Source organism: Tympanuchus pallidicinctus, unplaced genomic scaffold (genome assembly GCF_026119805.1).
Source record: "Tympanuchus pallidicinctus isolate F22 unplaced genomic scaffold, pur_lepc_1.0 scaffold6, whole genome shotgun sequence".
NCBI lineage: Eukaryota > Metazoa > Chordata > Aves > Galliformes > Phasianidae > Tympanuchus > Tympanuchus pallidicinctus.
Genome location: NW_026294780.1, coordinates 32,782,826 through 32,805,324, shown reverse-complemented (window position 1 = coordinate 32,805,324; position 22,499 = coordinate 32,782,826). Strand labels below are relative to the sequence as shown.

Below are 22,499 nucleotides of genomic sequence, written 5' to 3'. Positions count from 1 at the left end.
CCTAAACAACTTCCATCAACAACATCCTTCAAACTCTTCAGAAGGGCTGACAACATCAGGACTAGGGGAAATGGATCCAAGTTGAAGGAGGGAAGATTTAGGTTGGATGTTAGGGGGAAGTTCTTTACAAGGAGAGTGGTTAGGCCCTGGAACGGGCTGCCCAGCAAGGTTGTGGATGCCCCATCCTTGGATGTGTTCAAGGCCAGGTTGGACGGGGTCCTGGGCAACCTGATCTAAATGTGTATGTTTGGTGGCCCTGCTAGGCAGGGGGGTTGGAACTACATGATCCTTGAGGTCCCTTCCAATCCGGGTGATTCTGTGATTCTGTGATCCTCTTCCCCATTATGGTGTCAGCTTCAGCTATCATATCACGCTGGTTGTTCTTCTGACTTCTTCTAAAAGACTTCAGATAAATATGGCTTGTAGAAGCTCAACTCTTAATTACAGCTAGTCTAGTAGGAAGTTTTGTGGCCAAGAACCTTTTCCAAAATTAGTAAAGAATCAGTGTGACTGATCCTAATGTATTCTGATAACTTCCAAGTAAGCTTAGCAATATGACCAATTTCTAAAATCAAATCAAAGCAAGTCTGCATCAGAACTGGAAGAAGAATCAAGCTTAGCATGAGACTTTTGCTTACTCTGTCCATTGGAATCCCAAAGAGCTTTTCAAATGCAAAGACAGACCAGTTTAGAGGCAAGAAGTCAGTGATTATTTTTCACAAACAAGCTTCCTAGATAGCATGAAGAAAAGAGTATGCCTATCATGAAGATATTAGATACATCTTCAAAGTGGAGAAGCTTTTTCAATAAAGCAAAGTTGAAAGGAGGGAACGAATCACATTGTTTCTCTTTGAACTACGATAATACTGGTCCATCTCAGAGGAAATAAAAAAACAAATTTTCTGCATTTAGGGAAAAAATACCTTTGAGAATTTATTCTGACCATACATTTGGTCAGGTGTTGTAATGGGTTGCCCAGGAAGGTGGTTGACTAAATGTCAAGAAACACTTAGATGTTGTGCTAAAGGATGGTTTAGTGGGGAAATATTGGTGGTAGGTGGATAGCTGGACTGGATGATCTTGGAGGTCTTTTCCGATCTTGGTGATTCTATGATTCTACCATTCTATTAACTTGCAATATTAACAAATTCTCTAATAACCATGTTATTTCTTAAAACAAAAATCTAACATAAAAATTATTTGGAGATACTTCAGCAAAAGAAGGAGGCGTCACAATGAAGTAAAAAAAAAAACAAAAAAACACCCATAAGATAAAATGCCAGTTTGCATAAAAATTACCCATACTGTTTGCAAGGGAACACCATGTCTAGGCTGCAATTGTCAGTTTTCAGAAGTGATTTTTTGTTACTTAGCATTTGAAACATTTAAGAAAACAGTAAAGAAAACCAACTGCAGGGCAGATTATCAACACTTCGTTTCTGAAAGTGGAAGACATTCTTAAAACTTTGCTGTAAGTTCTCTTTTCTGTAGCAGAAACCTAAGTATGAAATTATTTCTTTCACTAAAGCCAGGGTATTCGATCATGTGCATTTTTAGGAAGAATATATATATCATTCTGTATCCCCTTTAAATTCAGAAAACTATGGTATGTTTTTTAGGGCCTTTAGAATTCATTTATAGAGCAGATAGGTAGACCGTATATTTTTTTCTTCGTTTGCAAATGCATTGTTTTGAGTAATGTTTTACATTTTTAGCATGAGTGTTCTGTGCAAGAAAAAATACAAGTTTTCTGTCTTCTTTACTAGTAACTAATTTAGAAAAAAACCTTGCAATTTCATTTTTCCATTAACTCCAATAGTTTTTAACGCTTTAAACATTCTTTGGCCTCTTGGGCTGAATGAAGAGGCACACCAACAGTCACTACACAAAGATTATTTCAGTGGTACTGGCTTTCATTTAGTGTACCTCTATGTTATCTACAAGGTTACAAGTTTAGCTACACGTATTGTGTAGGGCTTTAGAAATATTGAAAGCTCAAATAAAGACTGATTTCACGATGCGATAGATGATAAAAATAGATAGGTTGAATTCATTATCATAAAAAATTCCGAACTAATATATTAAGACAAAATAACATTTAAAAATTAGAGTGAGAGTACAGAACTGAAACATGTCAATTGTATTTGCAGATAGATGCCCATCAAGCTCTCTTAATTACCTTCTAGTTCCATTAAAATGCAAAATTCTGTAAATACAGGATGTATCAAAATATTTTGGAAAAAAATAACAAAGAAATTTTGCATACATTCTCTCCATATAAACGCATACAAAAATGAAAATGAACACACAAATATATTTACAGAAGAAGTTGCTGGGCAGTAGAGCTGTGAATGAAAATCCACTTTTAGATCAACTGCCAACAACATCTAGAAAAAAGTTTTTTTCCAGAGAAATAATTAAAATCATAACAGTGAGCAGAAGCATAATTTAGCAATGTTCTGGAGCTTTTTTCTGCTGATTTTGCTTGAGCACAGGTCAGGCAGAAGAAAATCTTTGTTGATGTTACAATTTCCTCTGAATCTTTCATATTTCTAAAAATATAGCCATATTTGTGCTATATTTATCAAGGTGAATATACATATATATATATATATACACACGTGATGTATACTCTCTATATGTAAGAATTTACTGCTGAAAATACAGAATGAATATCTATATATAGGATGATATATTTATCATTAGTTCCTTTTTGATGCTTGACTGCTAATAGTAAAATACAATTGTAATTACAACTTTCAAATATTTAAATTATTTTCTATTTCACACTAAGGATAGCATGGAATTTGAACATTTTGTTTTATAAGATAGTAACCAGTAATCTAAGACAGCTCACATCTCTAAGGAGGGACATAAAATAAAACCAGAAACAAACACTGAGACTTTTTAATGTGTGGATTTAATAAAGTTACACCTTAATTGCTGCTATCATAGTAGTCAAGATGAGGTTGCTATTGATAATCTGAGAATTACTTAAGAAATTTCCCCTTATATCAAAGGTAAAAAGCTTTTCTGAAAGAAAGAATTTAGCTTCTTTTATGAACATGGTGAATATTTTATATTTTGTTATAGAAAACAGCATGCACATTTCCAACAAGAAAGTGTCCTTCCCCTAACACCTCAAATAACATATTCAATTTAAAATGTAAGCATGACATTCAGGCTTCATTTGCTGTTGGTGTCAATCTAAAAAAATATAAATTGATGCAGACAGAAAATTCTAATCTGATGCCCTAGGGCCAGATTCAATAAAAGACTTAGGCATCTAAATTTGGTGTTAAATCAAGTAACTTTTAGATGTTTGTCCGCCAGAATGGTGTCCTGGGCTGAAGTGAGGATGGAGCTTAAGTTCCTACATATTGCATAGGGTACAAATTGCTGGACAATTATCTGCTGGGGGGGTTTAAGCAGTCACCAACATCTCTTCACAACATCCAAGCCAGGTACTTCGAAGAACGTTAACAAGTGAAATTGTAGTCTGCCTAACCCAATATGAAATATAGTGCAGCTATCTGAACGTAGCAAAGAGAGAAACTCTGTGAAATGGACCAAGCTATAAATTCCACCTTTCAGGTGCACTAAGACCAGAGGCTAGGGTTGGAAGAGAAAAGGGATGATGTTAAAATAAACTTCCTCTTTTAAACAACATACAGTGATTAGAGATTTGTCCAAGATACACGTTACAACTTCTATTCTCTTTTCTGTCCACAAGGAATAAGGATCTGCACTTCCAACATTAAAGAAGTCAGGGATGAGAAGTTAATTTCCAAGCCATTGATTATTTTGAACTTTTTGTTGAAAAACTTCAGACCAATGAGTAAGAAAAAGATCAGATTTAAATCATCTTAAGCTTAGGTTTGCCGCTAGTTTCTTCTTTCTATGCTTTTTTTGAGATTTCATATACAAAATAACTAAACAGGTTAACAAGATTTCAGCCCCTAGAAACTATTCTTTTCCCAATTTCATATGGGGAGATCTGCAGGACCTGAGCTACGACCTGAGCAGGAGTTCTGCACTTTCACTCTTAGTGCTAGTAACAAGAATCTACCTAAGAACTGAGTAATACAATATACCTCAGCAGAAATTTAGGGACTATCCAGTGCAAACTATTACGTTCATAGATACTTTATGGTACCTGAAAAGATTCAGTCTCTTAATTTTAAGGTAACAAATTGAATGGATCCTTACGCTTCACAAGTCCTTTTTAGCTCTAATTATTTTATAACCTATAATAAATCATAGGTTACAAACTCAGATACTTGGCTTTGATGGCTGTAAAGTGCTTTAACTAATACTGCATACATTCTATAGCCTGCTTACAGTGAATATAAAAAATCCACTGTCCTTTAATAAGGAAAAAAGAGTACTGGAAATCTACAATAATTGACTATTACAGACATACAGTAACATCTTGAATTCCATATGAATTGTGAGGCAGAAGTGCTCTGCAGCATCTCCTGTAGGTCCTCCTTAGTTCAGACTGGAAGTCTGGATGAAACACAACACAACTCAACAGATCTAACTTCTCTTCTCATGGAACTCAGAAAGTGAGTGGAACTTCATATGCCTATGCTGAGTTTTTTCCCACCATGAAGATAAGAAATGGGCAAGTTGGAATCAGTATTGGTAATCAGTAGCTGGAAGATATTCCCAACATCCACCATTTACACGTTGTCTTTGAAAACAGAAGCTATTCCTAATTTTCTGCAACAAATACTGACATATTGGCAGTGAATCAGACCCAAAGAACCTAATTTGATTCTTGGTGAGATAGTGAAAAACTGTCTGTAATGGAAGCTGAGGTCACTCAGTGCTGGGCACACCAGAATCTGAGAACATATTTTGAAGTCTAAAAGCAAATTAAAAATAAAGAAAACTTCAAGAGTGATTTACTGGTCTTTAAAACCAGTGAAAACAAACTAATTCCCACCACTGGGAATAAATCTGGCTGAATTTAAGTAGAAACACATATAATCTTTAAAACCTGAAAAGCATTCTCTTTTTTACATTGCTTGTAGATCTGATGAGAAAGATGATTAGCCTATCTGTCTTACGCTAAAACGTTACAAATCTGTTATGTTGATCAGCTGTCTGTGTTACAATTTTTTCTCCCCCCTTTCTAATTTCTCTGTTGACAGTAAATTTTTCCTTAAACTCTGAATACTTCAGATATTTTGACTATTTTCGTTTTGTTTTAATGGAAGAAGGTTCAAGAAGAGAAAAGGCAGTGCCCTTCTACAAAGCAGGATTTCCCATGCTCTCACAGGCTCAATTAAAAACCATTTTGTAGTTGCAGCTGATAGATTCGTGCCAACAATTGTTTAGAAGAAAATGAAATAATGTTTAAATGCTCATGATACTCATTCAGAATATCTGTTTTCCTCTGATTTGTTTTTTTTTTGATCCAGGTTATGAGGGTGATGTCTTCAACTTTAAGAGTACTACTGCCTATCCACATTTGTTACTATTTTTTAACATTACTACATTCTAACTGATTTGCAGTGGTAAGCAACAGTTTGGAAATCAGATTGCAAGCTCACAGTGACAGAAGTAGATAATTACTATCTCCACGAATATCTATAAGCTAAATCACTTGTTTTTATATAGATTAGATCAGTATTAAAGTTACAGGACTGCTACAAGAGACATGATAAATGTAGTCATGACAGAAAACAAATTTTAATTTACCCTATCAATCTAGATAGCCCATACTTCTTATTAATTCAAAAGGCTGAAACAGAAGGGAAAAACAAAACAAAACAATAAAAAAAAAAAGAAGCCTCCAACAACAAAAAAATCAACTAGAAAATAGAAGAATTGTCCTAAACAAAGAAAAACACCTGTTTTCTCAGCATTCTCAGCAGTTTTGCTGAGAACAGATCATGCAAAAAATTTTACCTGGATATTTGGAATGTCACTGCTTTGCTTATAGAAAGCCTTTTTTAAAAACAATTAATGATGGAAAAAACAGTAGTAATTCTTACTATGTACTTCTTTTTGCCAGATTTACCAGTCTGATTATACTTCAATGAGTAGCTTCAAAGGCTGAAAAAAAATCTTTTCTGGAAATTTAAAACAAACCTATTTGATCACATCATATTTCACAGCAGGGATACAATTTTGGGGGGCTGAGTGAAGGCACAGTGTAAGCTAAAACAGGTCATGTGTTCAATGAACCAAATTAAATGGTTCATATAACAGAAATGTTTCCATTAATTTTGGGGGGATAATCCTATTAAATATGTCACTTGTCCAGAATAGAAGTGTCCAGATATTAATTTTTTTCATATTTTACTGTTTAAGCACAAAGCAGAGCAAGTATCAACTCATAGCTGATAAAATGTAAAATACAACATAAAATGTCATATTTTGAAATCTTTGTCACTGAAGAGAGTTTCTGCAGCTGTTTCAATATGTGGCTGTTATACTTTGTTTTCTCTCTCACTGTTCTCAATTAAGAGTTTGGTTTGTTTTTTTGTGATAAGCTTCAAAATACCTTTTCAATTGATTTTTCTTATTTCTCACCTCCCCTCCAACAAACTATTTCTTGTCCATTAATAATATTTAAAATTCGTATCTATTTAGAAAACATAATGTATGAAATATACCCTTTAAAATTCAAACACTCCTCCAAAATCTCTTGTAACAACTCTGTATAAGAACATAACTTTGAATACCAATAGAGATTAAATGGTGTCATAATCAGTATAAGTGCATGTGGACTATTCACCTAGATCAAACACTTTGGTCATATACTCAATTAAATTTAAATCCCATTATATAATGTGTACCAGCCTCATTTTATGCAATTCCCTAATTTAATGACTTGGTATTAGCCTTTTTTCTTTTTGCACACATGGACTAATTTTCACGGTGCTCAGTTCCTTTGGGAAGTAGGTCATTAAAGTCAACTGGATAGAGACAGAAACTTAATACCTAAACAGTCTTGTATAAGGGTCAGAGACACAACAGTACTGTAAAACTGTTTTTCACTCACTCCCCTTTGTAATATCTGTGAAATTCCCACCTTATATAAATATTGTTCATTAATGTCAAGGACCACAAAATAGAAGAATCCAGAAAGCTATCATTCTCTTGTAACTAAATTTCTGAAACATCAACAATAAGCACAGTATAAAGTAAATCACAATTATTACTTAGCTACTAAAAAAAAAAAAAAAAAAAAAAAAAGTGAAACAGTGAAGTACTAATATTCGTATTACCTTTCTCAATGTGTATTCTTTTTGACTCATGTCCCATGTCATGACCAGCCAGATCACCTTCTTTAGGCCCAGGAAGGACATTAGGTGACAAACCCATCAGCATTTGGTTCATAGATAGCCCATTCTGATGGACAGCTGCTAGACACAAGCACACACAGAAATAAAATCAATTATTACGTTAAAAATATTTATTTCTAATTATTTTACCTACTCTCCCTCTTAATTACTCAAAAAATCTAGTAGTCATAAGGTTACTTAATTAGTGTAATCAGCATATAGACTGTGAGCCAGTTTCTTCTTGTTAAACCTTTCTAAAATCAGGTCAATTTAAAAATGAGAATTCAGTATTTCTTGGGTCAGTTGGATATTTTCTTGCTTATTTAGCAAGAACTGAAATCCCAGTCAAAACAGTCAGCAAAAGAACAAAAGGTTCTAAGGGAGACATTTATTGCATGGGGTATAGTTAGCTTTACAAGTTATTTTATGTATTATCTAAATTAAGCGTTGTAGTGTTCCAGGTAAGAAATCACCGTTTTTCAGAAATTGTGCAACATCAGACTTGCAAATCAGAGAGCTAGAAACCTACAAAAGCTGCTCCGAGAGTCTCACAAACCCAGAAACTCCCAGAAGGTATACTATATCCCTAAATTATCCCTAAAAATTGCATTTGCAACAGGCTTAGCCCATTTTCAATAAAACCTTTTTTCATAGGTAACTCATTTCTGTAGTAGTCATTCTTGCTGGTGTTACAAAAGCAGATGTTCTTAAGAATCAGCTGTGACGACAACAAACCAGATAGGAGAGAAAAGGATTGTTTCTTTCAGTAAGTTACTGAAGTGACCCTGTATTTAAGGAACTTTGTTATGATCAGTACTGGGAGAAACAACATGCAGAGCTTCCACTCTTGTCTGCTGGTAGGTAAGCAGATAAAACTAAAGGAAAAAGACACTTCTTAAAAAAAAAAAAAAAAAAAAAGTTTAATTCCACTGCAAAAACAATAGTAATCTGTTTACTTTTTTATTTTAAAAAAGACATTTACTAGTTGTAATAAATATATAACTCGAAAGAAAAAAAAATATTTATTTTTTAGTATTTCACTTACGAATTCATAAAAAAAATAGGGAAATAGATCACAGTATATGGGATACTAGTCTAATCTACACTCTCAATTATCCAAGTGATAAGAAAACAGAATTCTATGCTTGTCATGGTCAGGCCTCATTTATTTTTTTTGGTAACTCATTTTTCAGCATAAAGTAATGACAGATGTTTCATCTGAAAGTCAGTGAAGAACTAGCTTTCTGAATGCAGAGTTTGAATGGAAACAGTCTAGAAAACTCATGTTTGCATCTAATCAATACATCTATATATATATATAGCTACTTCATAGCTATTTTGTAGTCTTCGTTTTATATGCTAAATCCTCCAGTTCTACCTGCTGAAGAATTCCACTATGGAAAGATGCTCTGAAAGCATAAAAAACTGCAGTTGAGCAATAGCAAAGCAAATTGATCAGTTCAATGTAAATTAAATATCCTAAAACAATAGGCACTTTAAACATCGGATCCTAACCTGGAATAGTATAGAGCCCACTGTTTCTGTCACATAAATTACATCCCAAACCTAGGGCCTTAATAAAAATGGTATTGCTCTGCGAAATTATGGTTAAATTTCACTCCACTCCATGTGAACTATGAGGTAATAACATTCTTTGTATCAATTCAATCATTACAAGTTTCTACATTTTAAGAATTTATAAAATATACATATTTTAAATTTATTTACACTTGTTCTTCTTTTTTTTCCCCAAGTAATTCTATTATGTAAAATGCTGCTTATGAAGCCAGATTCATTTCAGAAGTCAAACTAGAGTAGCCAAATTAAATAAAACTTTAAGTAAAAAAGACTTACAACTATATGTTCAGTACTAAAAACTAGTCTAGCAAATTGGTTCCTGGCTGTAATTTGTATCTTGTATCTTTATGTTTAATACAACATGACGGCAGTTTATATCAGTACCTGGTAATGTAGCATCAGGTATTATGATACTGCAAACTGGGGAACATGACGTTGGGAAATAGATATTGCAGCTGAACTTCTGAACATGATACCTGTGAGATCTATTTAAGATGAGGGCATTTTGATTAGAAAAAAACAGCTGCACCTAATCAAATTTGAAGTGTTAACAAGGAGAACAATGTGACCTACGGATTCTGTCTGAAGAGCTCTCAGTCCGTGCAGGAGAGCTGGACACACTGCTGCTTCGATGAGAGGATGGGTGGCTGCCAGGTCTTCGGCCCTCTTCAAGAGAAGGAGCAGGAGAAGGGCTGTCTGGAACACGTTCCTATACCCCATGAAAAATAAGTTTTAAAAAAAGGCATGTTAAAACTTGGCTTCCAAGGATCATTTCCCTAAACTGTACATACGTCCAAAATCAAAACCTATTTTTTTCTTCCACTGAGGTGTCCAGAATTTGCAGAGTGTTCTCAAAGGAAACTTTACAGTTTTAGGACTCAAAACTCATGTTAGTACGCAATGTGAAAGCTGCTCATGCTGTCAGGATTTTAAATTGCCTTCTGGACTACTTACAAAAATAAAGGTTTTGCTTTGCTTTTGGGTTTTATTTTAGTCACTTAAATCAGTGTGCTGCTGAATTGGAAATATACATTTTGTTTACTAGCCTACAGACATTAGCCTTCCGGGATGTAAAATAATGTACTTTACTAAACAAATAAAGACCAGACACTGCTGTTTTAACTCCTGATTAATTCTATTCCCTAACTTAGTATCAAAGGACTTTTTGAGAAAAGAGATTTTAAAGAACCGCCATGGATCATAAAGAATACCAGAGTCTGTCTTCCAAATGGTAGAACACAAACCAAGAATTAACTAATACTTATTCTAAGAGCGTTTTGCAACTTTGGCCTTCTCAATTCTTCAAAATGAGAAAAAACGCCTACCATCATTCTTCTATCCAGAGGAAAGCATGTCTTAATAGATGGGAGGAGCTACAATGCACTTCAAGACGTCCTTTGATTTTGAAAGTCACAGCATGACGGAAGTGATGGCTCAGACTGCACTTTTTGCTATGTGATGTCAACATGCACCAGAGTGATTTATCCAACAGTTACACAGAACTTTGAACAAAATAATGAACAACAGTTCAGAACAGTCCTTTTTGATAAAAACCTCTATCTTTCCCTGCAGTTGGCTAAAAAAGGTGAGTTAGGTTGGTTCGGTCAAGTAACTAAAAAAACAGATAATTTTTAAGTAGCAATTCTGACTTCTAATGAAAGAAATGAAGAAAAAGAGTATACATTCAACTCACCAAAAATTTTCAGTAACAAAATAATGCACTTTGTATGTTCAATAACATGTATTAAAACTTCCAGTTACAAATGTCTTTAAAGTGTTTTTCTGAAAAGAGCATCATGCTCCTCACACTGGACATTGATTTTACAACAGTAATTATTCTTCATGCACACTAGTAAGATGAATATTAATTTTGTTGAATGCATTCCTATGACACTTAGCAGCACAACTATTTGCAGTAATCAATAGATTTGTTCTAGGTAAGGTTTCCAATAAATGTCTGTTAAATTTGCAAAGGGATTCAATGGGCCTACTAATGCAGTAGTAGAAGACCTTTCAGAACAGTGCTTCAAAATGTTTAATTAGTTAATAGTCTCAGGTTTTTAAGTCAAAAACATTGATGAGAATAGTTTAACTGCATCATAGCTCTAGGCTTATTTTGACTTTGATTGTGTTTATGTATCCATGAACTGGGTATTCAAGAGGAGGATTATAACACAGATGCTTTCCAAATGTAGAAGATTTATTTCTTTAGATTTAGGAGGATTTAAGCATGCACAGCGTACAGATTTGGTATAAATTGGAACACGGTATATTTAATCATTAATTTAATATATAATTTCACTGTTTGGCTTACAACGCATTGTTCTTAGAAGGGTTTCATTAAAATGAAATCCAGTGAGCATGTAAGATTTGAATACAAAGCTGCAGAGTAAATTAATTTATTTAAACAGCTTAATTTGTTTATCCTATTTATTTATGTGTGCTTTTACAGCACACATTATGAGATGGAGAGAGCAAAAGGAATTTACAGGACAACAAAATATAATTATTGTGCAAACAAAACATAATGAGTTTTATTCACACATAATATGACACAGCAGACAAACTCTATGAGAAAACTAAATACACTGGCTTTATCAATACATTTCTAGAAGGCCCTTTAACTCCAAGAAAAAAATGGGATTAAACTGCAGAATGTATTAATTGAATAATTTAACTCATTTTTATATACAGTCTACACCAATTTTTCATCTTTATCAAAACTAGCTGCAATAAGAAATGGAAATTTTGCTAATAGGATATTGAAATACTCTGTAGCTCAAACAAGTCAGAGTGATAAACTAACAGTGCTGAATATAAAAGCATTCTCTCTTACTACAGATTTTGTGTATAAAATAAGGACTCTATCTGTGGTAAAATATTAACTTTACATTTACAGTGGCTTCACTTCAAAGTTCCTCAACGAAGGAAACGTGCAAAAATGTGTTCCTAAATAACTCGACCAGATTTTTTTATATCTTCTGTGAATTTTCTACAAATAAGTCTGCGTGAGACACCAAAGAAGCAAAAGAAGTTACTATGTTCGAATCCTGACAGTAGGACTATGCTACCTGACTCCCATCAAACAAAACCAATCAGTACAAAAACAAAACAAAAAACAACAACAACAAAAACCTGTATGATTTTAAACTTCAGAGACACTGATACTATACTTTGAACGAAAGGGTGTTTCAATCAAATGAGATACAGGCCATGAAGTCAGTGTAGCCTCATCCAAAACCAAATACCATGGATCAGTTCAAGCGCACGTGTGTAGACACTGAGTTCTGTTTCAAACATCGAAGGATTCTGAGATGTCCAAGCTAGGTTCACATGATCTACAAAAGATCTGCCATCTTCTGGACTGGCAGCAAAATGCCAAAAGCATTATGCTTGCACATACTGACTGATGAGTTGAACAGCTTCCAAAAACAATTGACAGTCTTTACTAGAAAACAAGATATGCAGAATTATTTATGACTTGCAAAACATAACCCTAACTAGCTACATTTTTTTCCTCATTTTTTTTACTTCCTTAATTGTTTCTACTTGTACTCATAAGAAAAAGTGGTAGCAAATTAGGACATACATTGCAATTTAAGATATGGTGACCCAGCTTTTCTGAATAGACAAGGCTTTCAATTAGGCATCAGAACTGGAAGCCATACTAAGCAAACACATAACACACTCTTAAGGGACAAATCTGGAGAGTTCATTAGTTCAATGCTCTTTACAATCTGATACAAATAATGAATTTTATGTATTTAAGAATCTGATGTTTAACATTTCAAAAATTATCTTCGCATACACAAAGCTTTACTATAAGGACTGAAGTGCCCTTCCTAGTACTCTTATTCCACTGATAAGTCACAGACCCTCAATATTAGTCCACTTTATAATTGGCAAAATTATTCTTGTGATACTGCACTTTTTTAACTTATAAAGAAAAGAGATTTTAACAGAGATCTTAACATTCATCTGTAGAATTAGAAACCACTCCTTTTTTTTTTCAAAAATAATGTTACCCACAACTTAATACCATCTCAGTTTCTCCAAGTAAAATAAAGATGTCTTGCTATACTTAACAACATTCCCCTACATTTTTTGAAAAGCTCTTTGTGTAGATGCAAAGACCATGCCATGTGACCCCATACTACAAAATGCCAAGACCATACTATAAGTTCCTTTTAAGTAACCTCCTATTAACATTTATCTGAATATATCACTAATGGCAATCAGAAAGTCATAAATACTTTCTTCCCAATGTAATATATGACTTTTTCTTCTATTCAGATTTTCATTTTTTGAAAACTGCATTACTAGATGTCACTTTCAAAAATCTACCATCAGGTATACTTGATGGTGTTCAGTGGTTGGTGCCTGTAACATTACTCAAGAATATACATTACAGGAAACCATGGGTTAATCCATCTGCTCTAAAAAAGATAGAAAAGAAAGTGTATATTCAAGGCTCTAATCAACTCAGTCATCCCTCAAACGTCTTTATTCTTTGCCATCCCCATTCCAGAATCATTCTGAAAAAATCTGGATCTACGAACTTCCAATGACCAACCAGTTTTACATGCACAGCCTTAGCCTTCTGTATATTCCTCTCCTAAAAGTACCTAAAGGTATTTCCAGCCTCAGCTTTCTACTGTGCTTCTCTGTACAACTCATCTCTTGAGCCCGATTCCTTTAATTTTAGTCATGGACTGAGTAGCAGACATGCAACTAAGAATATCTGAAGATGTACATCGCCATTAAAACTACTGAGCTGTCTTGATGCTCTTCAGTGATGAATAAATTCCTTTAGAGATGTTTATGCTTTAAGCCATTAAATTGCAGGAGACAAAATTGCTTAGTTGTAGTGTCATGCTTTTCAGTAGTTTCAGTGACATCCTACTAAGGGATGGATATATGACAAAAACTTGTTTCATACACAATTCATTTTCAACTTTTAAAAATATTGAAAAGAAACCAAGCAAACAAAAAAATAAACAGAAAAAAAAAAAAAAAAAAAACCCTCTTTATTAAAAGAGATTATAACATTTGGAAGTGAAGTTTCTGTGAAGGCACCTGGCTTCTGGTCTTTTTTTCTGGTATAATAATCTCCTTCAAAATGACCAAAGGAAAGACTTCTTATTCTTCAGCTACATATTGACCTATTTTGAACTCAAGTGAGAAGCATTCAAAGAATGGCTTCCTTGTGAAATGACATACTTATCTGACACTGTATTAGTTAAAGAAATGAATTCCTTGGGTATTGTTTGTATTCCCTGAAAAGGGGATATTTTGCTTTTATAGTTTCATCTTTTCCTGAGCTTCAGACTACAAATCAGTGTTTATTACAAAAATTTGAAAATGAGATGGGATAATAAATATTTCCTAACTTCCATAATCACTAATAAAATTGATGTTAACAAACTGAATGCTATAAATGTTTATTTTCCATTTTCTTACTTGAATAACATCGGCTTGTTAAAGATCTTGCTCATGTCCCACTGATGCAAATGCTGTCTCTCACCTGTTTCCTACCAACATACCTCTAATCTCTGTCAAAAATTGTGACTTTAAATGTTTTCTGTTGTCATTAATTATACAATTTTTTAAAATATTGGTTCTATTTCCTGAAAAGAAAACATAACTGGCATTAGCATTTTCTTTCTATTTTTGAGTATCTTGAACTTTTTTTGTCTTTTGGACTTATTTAAGATAATCTGACTTCCATTTTGCTTTTCAATCCACATTTTTTCACTGATTTTACCTCAAATCTGATTACTATTCACATCATAATACTGATAAATTACAATATAAAATGTGGAAAGAAATTAATAGAAAAAAAGAACTGCATGTTTACTATATGATTATAGGGAACATTAGCAGAAGTGAACTGTCAAAAAGTAGAAACAAAAGACTCCAAGAAATTGTTTAACAGTACTTCACCGTTGAAGTTTAGGAAGCAGCAGTAGGAATTCATTCCTCACATTCTGTTCAGACTGTACATCCAGCCAAACACCAAGAATGAGATTCATCTGACTAAATGTAGTTGTCTATAGTACAAATGTTTACTTCTGAGTTAGTCACCCTGGGCTCATTTTTTACTCATACATTTACACCTCCAAGGTACACTTCACCTCACTGTAAAGCAGCAATCTAGAACAGGTCCAATAAGTTGTGTCATATAAGACAGCAAAATGAATCCCATTCACTGTACCTCATGGCCATTTTGCATCACAATTATCTTCCACCACATACATAGTTCCCTGTTAGATATATGCAAATCGCAAAGAAAAAAAAACTTTACTACCTTCCCCATACTGTTTGCTATCTGTAGCTACCTATTCACATAGGCGTATGGATGTTTTTAGTTTCAAACTGTGTGCCAGAAATATATTTGTTTAAGCAAGTAAAATAATCTTATTTGATTCAAAAAAAAAGAAGACATTATTCCCAGTCAGAACCTGCCAGAAATCATTCTCTAAGTTCAGAATAAAGCAATAAAAAACTCAAATAAATAATTTTGATTACACAGATAGAATTAATAATTAAAATGAGACACAGTCCTCCAATATAAAGCTGATTAAGCCATATTAAATGAGTTCAGCTACACTTTGACCTTACACTAAATGAACAAAATGTGCATAGATGTGTTCATACACATATTTATATTAACTCAAAATAATAAAATAAGTGATTCTGACTAGTTTGCAGATTCTCTCTGTTATGCAGAAGTTCCTAAGTACAATTTTAAGGTATCCTCTGTGGTCATGAAGACCACATATGAAATAGTAGCATTTTATAATATACTTAAAACTTTTTAGTTATATCACAGTTTTTATATTTGTTTTCCTAGTCAATACATCTGAAGCTGGATGTACTTCTACTTTTCTTTTTTTTTAAATATGAAATCAAATTTCGTAGAATCTTATCATAGAATGGGTTACATTGGAAGGAATCCTGAAGATCATCTTGTTCCAACTCCTTTGCCAAAGGCAGTGTTGTCATCCACCAGATCAGAATTGCCGAGAGACCCATACAATCTGGCCTTGAGCACCTCCAGGAATGGGGCATCCACGGATTCTCTGGACAGACTGTGCCAGTGCCCCACTGCCCTCTGAGTAAAAATTTTTTTTCCTAATGTCTAACCTAGATCTTCCCCTCTTTCCCCTCTTTTAGTTTAAAGCCATTCCCCCTTGTCTATTACTATCACAATCATATGAAGAGTTGGCCTTCCTCCTGCTTGTAAGCTCCCCTCAAGTACTGAAAGGCCACAAAGAGGTCTCCTCCATGTTGTCTCTTCTCCAGGCAGAATGAGACCAACTCCCTCAACCTGTCTGCACAGGAGATGTGCATCAGCCCTTTGATTATCTTCATAGCCTGAAGAGATTATTTTAAAACAAATCTGTCAGGTGCTATCTTGGTTAAATAATTCGTCAGTGTCTAGTTAAGGATGAAAAGTAGATACAACCTCATAAACAAATGTAAAAGCAGTGCAGTGATATACATTATTTTCATGTATTTAGTATGCAGTGGAGAGCTGCTGTGTTGCTGGTCACTTTTTCATCTGCAGTTACTTTTTCATTTCTCACTTCGTTCTTACTGTCTTCCAGAAGTTAGAAAGCTGAAGTGCAACTTTTGATTCTGGCTGCTCTGTTTTAACTATTACAAAGAAAAATTATCTCAAGTTGTATTAATATGAAGCGTGACCTTTGTATTTTCGTATATCTTTCTGCTGACTGAAAAAACTGATGCAGTGAAACTGCTAACAAGTGGAATCTTTGAAACCATGGGCAAGTTACGAAAGCCACCTCATGTCTTAAGTATCCCCAGGTCACAGCTGTCACACTTACTGCTATTCACTGCTGTCAGAATCTGCTGTCCACGCTTCCTGTTGCCCTCCTCTTATTAATCCAACTGATATATCTAAATACTCAATTCCAGAAAGACATCTAGTGTTTACCTCACGTTTGAAAGGGCACAATACTCTTCCAAAATACAATTTTGAAGATTTTATCAGTGCTAACTGTCAAATCCAAAGTGTTGCTATCTAAGGTTTCACTTTTACTTTTGTCTTTGTCTCTTCCTCTGAACATAGCAGAATAAAACGTTGGATAGCACATACTCTTAGCTTCATTCCACTTCCTTATTATGAAGAAATGAATATAACCCACTAATTAAAGGTATTTGAAGCCTTATGAATTTAAAGATAACAACACTAAATCTGAACTCGGTGAATTGGAAGGAAAGGCCTACAAGTCATCTATCGTGGCATTGTTCGAACAGTCAGTTATTCCATCCAGTGAACCAGCGGATTTATAAGCTAGAAACAAAGACTTAACTTTTATTCTCATTTACTTAATTAGATAAAGTTACTTTGAATTATTACTTTTCAGAGCAGAAATTTATCTTAGGTATCCTAACTTTCAGAGTTTAGACTTATATACATCTTACACTGTAGTTCTGAATGCACAACGGATGTTCCAAAGATAGTTCCCTCTTATTTAATGACGTTGGCCCACAGTGTCAGAGGCAGATGTTGGTGTTACAACAATAGAGGCTAAACTTTCCCACCAATATTCCATTATATTTTGTTGCCATGTGACAGATGGTAGCAGAGGGACAGTCTGCCAAAATGGCGTCCGACATGGAAGGACATATGGAGCAAAGCTGCATCACTGAACTCCTCCACATGGAAAAGATGGCACTAACTGACATTCACTGAACCTTGTTGAATGTTTATGGAGACCAAATACTGGATGTGAGCACAGTGAGGTGGTGGGTGATGCATTTCAGCAGTGACAACAATGACAGTGAGTCACTTCCGTTGGTGCAGATTTTACATACATAATGTATAGGTTCTTGTTCATCACTGGTAGAAAAGCACAGCTGATGGTGATGACTGTGTTGAAAATGTACGTAGCTGAAAATGTGGTCTACCAAATAGTGTCATTATGTTCTTTGAATCTGTTTTAGTTTCTATGGAAAAAATAGGAGGCATTACTTTCAGAGTGATCTACATACACTGACATTTCAGGTTACAATTATGAACTCTAACATCGTGACTCACAGTCTTTTAAAATCAGCTTGTGGAAAAATTGTCACTGAAGAAAAATATTTAAGTAAAATAAGGGTTAAAGGATTGATCCAGAAGATAATGAAAACAAAAACAAAAAGTCTAAAAAATCAGCAGCACAAGAAATGGAGATATGCCTCTAATAACAAACACTTCTATTAAAGAGAACAAATTCACTATTTATCCATTCTTATAAAAATAAAGAAAAAACAGTTTTGTCCTTCTCGCTTACAACCGTTCTCTACAATATTTATTTTAATTGCAGCGTAAGTTATTATTCATTGCCAGAGCAAGGTTCAGAAAGTATGCTGATCAGAGTTTCATTCTCATCTACTCACTCAGTGCATATAATTTAACAGGCACAAAGCTCATCGCCTCTGACTGTTGCTAGTGAGGGGCAGGTAAATTACCAACGGCGTTACAAGCATGCTCATGGAAAAAACACTTCCCAGATGGTGACCTCATGCTTTCATGTTGATCAGGTTTTTCTTTCAATCCTGTTCAGTATTAAAAAATACAATCATAGTCATTTGGCTGTTGTCTCTGTCTACATCATCATATTCATCTCTCCTAGGCAAAAGCAGAGGACATAAATGTGGACACATGATGTTTCACAGAGGTGCTGAAGAATGTGTATCAGATCTTAAGCACTCACAGAATTACTAAAATGATTATATGCAGGAAATTTTACACTTAGACGTGAGTTCTGGATGGCAGATTTTCACTCTTTTATTTACGTATCTACATTTGGTATAAATGTATTGTCAACAAATATGTTACAGGTTGTGACTGAAGAAGATACAGTGATTATTCGATAGTGACTTCATCAGGTTTTATGTAAATATCCAAAAATTGTGAAACTAGATGTACAGACTTTGAAAAATACGTATTTCATTCCTGAATGAGCAGACACTTAAAAAAAAAAAGAACAAAAGTTAATTTGGCCATTTAAGAACACTTTGTTGTAAATCCTCAACTTTCTAATCTATGGTTATGCGTACACCGGGTGGGAACATGAAACTTGATTTGCTAAGTAATGCACAAGATGTTATGCCAGGAGCTGCAAAAAGATTGATTTCTGTGGTGAAGATTTTATTAGCATAAATAAAAGATGGTTGAATTTTCAAAATTACATGTGTAGATAAAGAAGAGATAAATACCGTCAATTACTAATTACTAATACAAATACATTCTTCAATAGCAACATTTTTGGGAAAAAATGATTTTTCAGTTACAAAACACTGCTAAAATGTTTCAAAATCAAAATTGCTAGTTACTTTCAAAATCTTCACCAAAGTTGGAAACTATCTTTCTAAATAGATGAACTACAAGAATGAACTTTGAAGATTTTAAGGAACCCTGAGATAAGGAAAAAAAAAAAAAAACTTGGTATGGTTCTATTTGTGGTTAAAATAATACATATAATTACATGGTGATAGTCTCTCTTTCAGAGTCCAATAATTTTGAACCTATTAAACAGCTGTAGATCTGATTAACCAGGAGTATTTCTCATCTAAGTCCCTGCAGGTTCCAGCAATATTGCCATAATGGGGTCAGATCTGAGAACACAGCAGGCTCAGTTCCCAGAACCTGCTTCCTAAAAAGTAAATTTTTTTCATATAACCCAGGAGCTACATTGTACTACAACTGCACATGCTTGATAAAAATTTTAAGCAGAAAGTTACAAATACTAGTGAAAAATCAAACTCTGAGCTCTTACATAGGAACTAAAATACTTGCAGATAATGAAAAAAATGGAAATATTAGTAAATAGCGAAAACAAACTTTTGTTTTCTTAGTAATTCTTCTCAACCGTATTTCTGCATGCGCTCAATCCCAATCTTCATTTTTTAGATACCTCTCTAATACCAGCGGTCACTGTTCCCGTTAAGAAAATAAATTTAGAATGAAACATAGCACCACTTATGTTTCAAAGAACAACTTTAGTATCATGTAACTCTAAAAAGAATCACAGAATGGTAAAGCCTGGAAGAGACCTCTAGAGTCCAAGCCTCCTACCAAAGGAGGCTCCCTAGACTAGGCTGCACAGGTAGGTGTCCATACGGGTCTTGAATATCTCCAGAGAAGGAGATTCCACAGCTTTGCTGGGCAGCCTGTTCTAGTGCTCCATCACCCTTACTGTGAAGTTCTTATGCACATTTGTTTGGAACTTCCTTCAGTCTGTGGCTGCTTCCCCTTGTCCTATTGTCGCATACCACTGAAGAGTCCAGCCTCATCCCTTTGCATCCGACACATTAGATATTTATTGACATTGATCAGACCCTCTCTCAGTCTTCTTTTCTCAAAGCTGAACAGACCTAGGTTGCTCAGCCTTTCCTCATAAGACAGATGCTCCAGGCCCTTTATGATCTTTGTGGCACACAACTGGACTCTTTCAAGAGGTCCCTGTCTTTTTTGTATTGGGGAGCTGTACTGGGCACAGTACTCCAGGTGAGGTCTCACCAGGGCAGAGTAGAGGGGGACAATCACCTCCCGTGACCTGCTGGCCAAGGCCTTTTCAATGCACCCCAGGATGCCATTGGCCTTCTTGACCACTTGGGCACACTAATGGCTCATGGCCAACTTGCTGTCCACCAGGACCCCCAGGTCCTCTCTGCAGTGCTCCTCTCCAGCAGGTCATCCCCCAACTTGTACTGCTGCATGTGGTTATTCCTCTCTAGCTGCAAGACTCCACACTTGCTTTTGCTAAACCTCATCTGGTTCCTCTCTGCCCAGCTCTCCAGTCTGTTCAGGTTTCGCTGAATGGTAACACAACTTTCAGTTGTGTCAACCATTCCTCCCAGCTTTGTATCATCAGCAAACTTCTACTTAACTAAAGACAATTCAAGTGAAAACAGAAGAACAAAGGTGCAGAAACCACTATAAAATTGAACAGTGAATTATCAGCAGAGCATACATATATCCATGTTGAGTAAGTCAGACATTCGGGACAGAACCTAATCCTGTTGACATAACACCTCAACAAACAATTCTTCTAAAAGCAATGTCTGAACACTTTGTATCATCAAAGATATGACAGAGGTGCCATGGTAGGCCTCCAATGGAGATATTACATTTGAAAGTGCAGATACCTAAATTAGGTCATAGGACTGTATTTTTCTAGGCTCATCACAACACTTTTGACAATGATTGTTTATGAATCTGAGCTTGTTCAGTTACTCAGAAAGAGGAGAGGAGCACAAGCATGTGGAATGTCTCAATTAGCTAACTTTTTTTTCACTCTGCTTGAATCATCTTCAAAACTTTTGTAATTCCTAATTTGAAGGTCTAAAGATTTTACATGTACTCAATTCTTGTCAAAGGAATTGCAGTAAAGGATAGATTTCATAGCCATGAAGTATCAAATAACCTTGCTGCCATGTCTTCTTCTAACATATGGAAGTTCATACACAAAAGTTTGTGTACTTTTTAAAACTCATTTATTACAACTAAAGAAGGATAAAGATATAAAATGTAAATTTCTGAAAAAATTTGGAATTACATCATAAATATGCAGTGGTAAGGGAGAAATGCTTGTATAATAAATACAGACCATTCTCAGTCAGAATGAAAAAAAACTCTGCTAAATAGCTCCATAATCAAATTAATCTGGGCTGGAGGCTGCTGCTCTTAGAGGCAATAAAACTTAACACGGGTAGGAAGTTTCAGGCTGAGATTTCTCTACTACTGTTCTGGTCTGGAGATTATTGGGTCTGTTTTGCACAACTTTATTGCATTCTGTTACAGTATTTGGCAATTTAGAGGCAAAGCATCAAGCCTTTCAGCCTTCCTCAGATGCTTGGAGTATCTTAGAAATGCTTAGAACTACAAGTTGAAAACACAGACAGATTGTCTTGATCTGTTCCAATTTAACAACGAAGTAGTTTTTAACTTGACACGTAGAGGAACATGCTATTAGATTACAGACTGTTAAACACAAGAAATCAGAAAGCGATGTATTTTGCATGAAAGCTGCCTCAAGTTGAGCACTGTTTTAATATTGATTATGAGAGGGGAGAATCAAGAAGGTAAAACTGGACACCAGCAGCCTACTCCTTCTCAGAGCTAAGAAAACTGTTTTTCTTGTATGTACTGACTTCATGACTTACCTTAAAATTTCTGACACCTGCTTATCTTTGTAACAGATGTGAATGTGCAACAATTTTACCTCTCTTTTAATATTACCTTAATAACAGATGTCTCAACTCTGGATGGAGGACTCTGCACTTGTGCTGCTGCTGCCATGTTGGCAATGGTACTAAGATGATTCATCTGGCTCATTGCCATTGTGACAGATGCTGGAGGTAGGCTCACAGGAATTAATGGGTGGGGCATCATCATAAACGGAAGCTCCAATCCTAGAGGGAAAAAAAAAGAAAAGAAGGAAATAGGTTTATCTGTTTTTGCATTTTTAATTTTTTCTCCTGATGGCAAGATGGATGGTTAACATCTCAAGACAATGCAGCAATGTGTCAGTTCTTCTCTGGATTATACATGTGTAAATCACAAGCAACAGCGGAGAGTTTTTAGACGCAACGAGAGGCTAT

The 22,499-nt window shown here is 34.8% G+C and overlaps 1 protein-coding gene across 6 annotated transcripts in view; it reads right to left on the bottom strand.

Annotated features, from left to right (window-relative positions):
* Window positions 1-22,499, bottom strand: part of DACH1 (dachshund family transcription factor 1) — a 358,213-nt gene that overhangs the window by 96,306 nt on the left and 239,408 nt on the right. For 3 of the 6 annotated variants that reach the window (XM_052705592.1, XM_052705594.1, XM_052705595.1), the window contains 3 exons: window positions 22,138-22,310; window positions 9,453-9,588; window positions 7,245-7,382 (listed from right to left, as the gene is read on the bottom strand). In XM_052705592.1, coding sequence (XP_052561552.1) covers window positions 7,245-7,382; window positions 9,453-9,588; window positions 22,138-22,310 — 447 coding nt within the window. The remainder of the gene's footprint in view (window positions 1-7,244; window positions 7,383-9,452; window positions 9,589-22,137; window positions 22,311-22,499) is intronic. The other 3 variants (XM_052705593.1, XM_052705596.1, XM_052705597.1) reach the window with 1 other exon arrangement.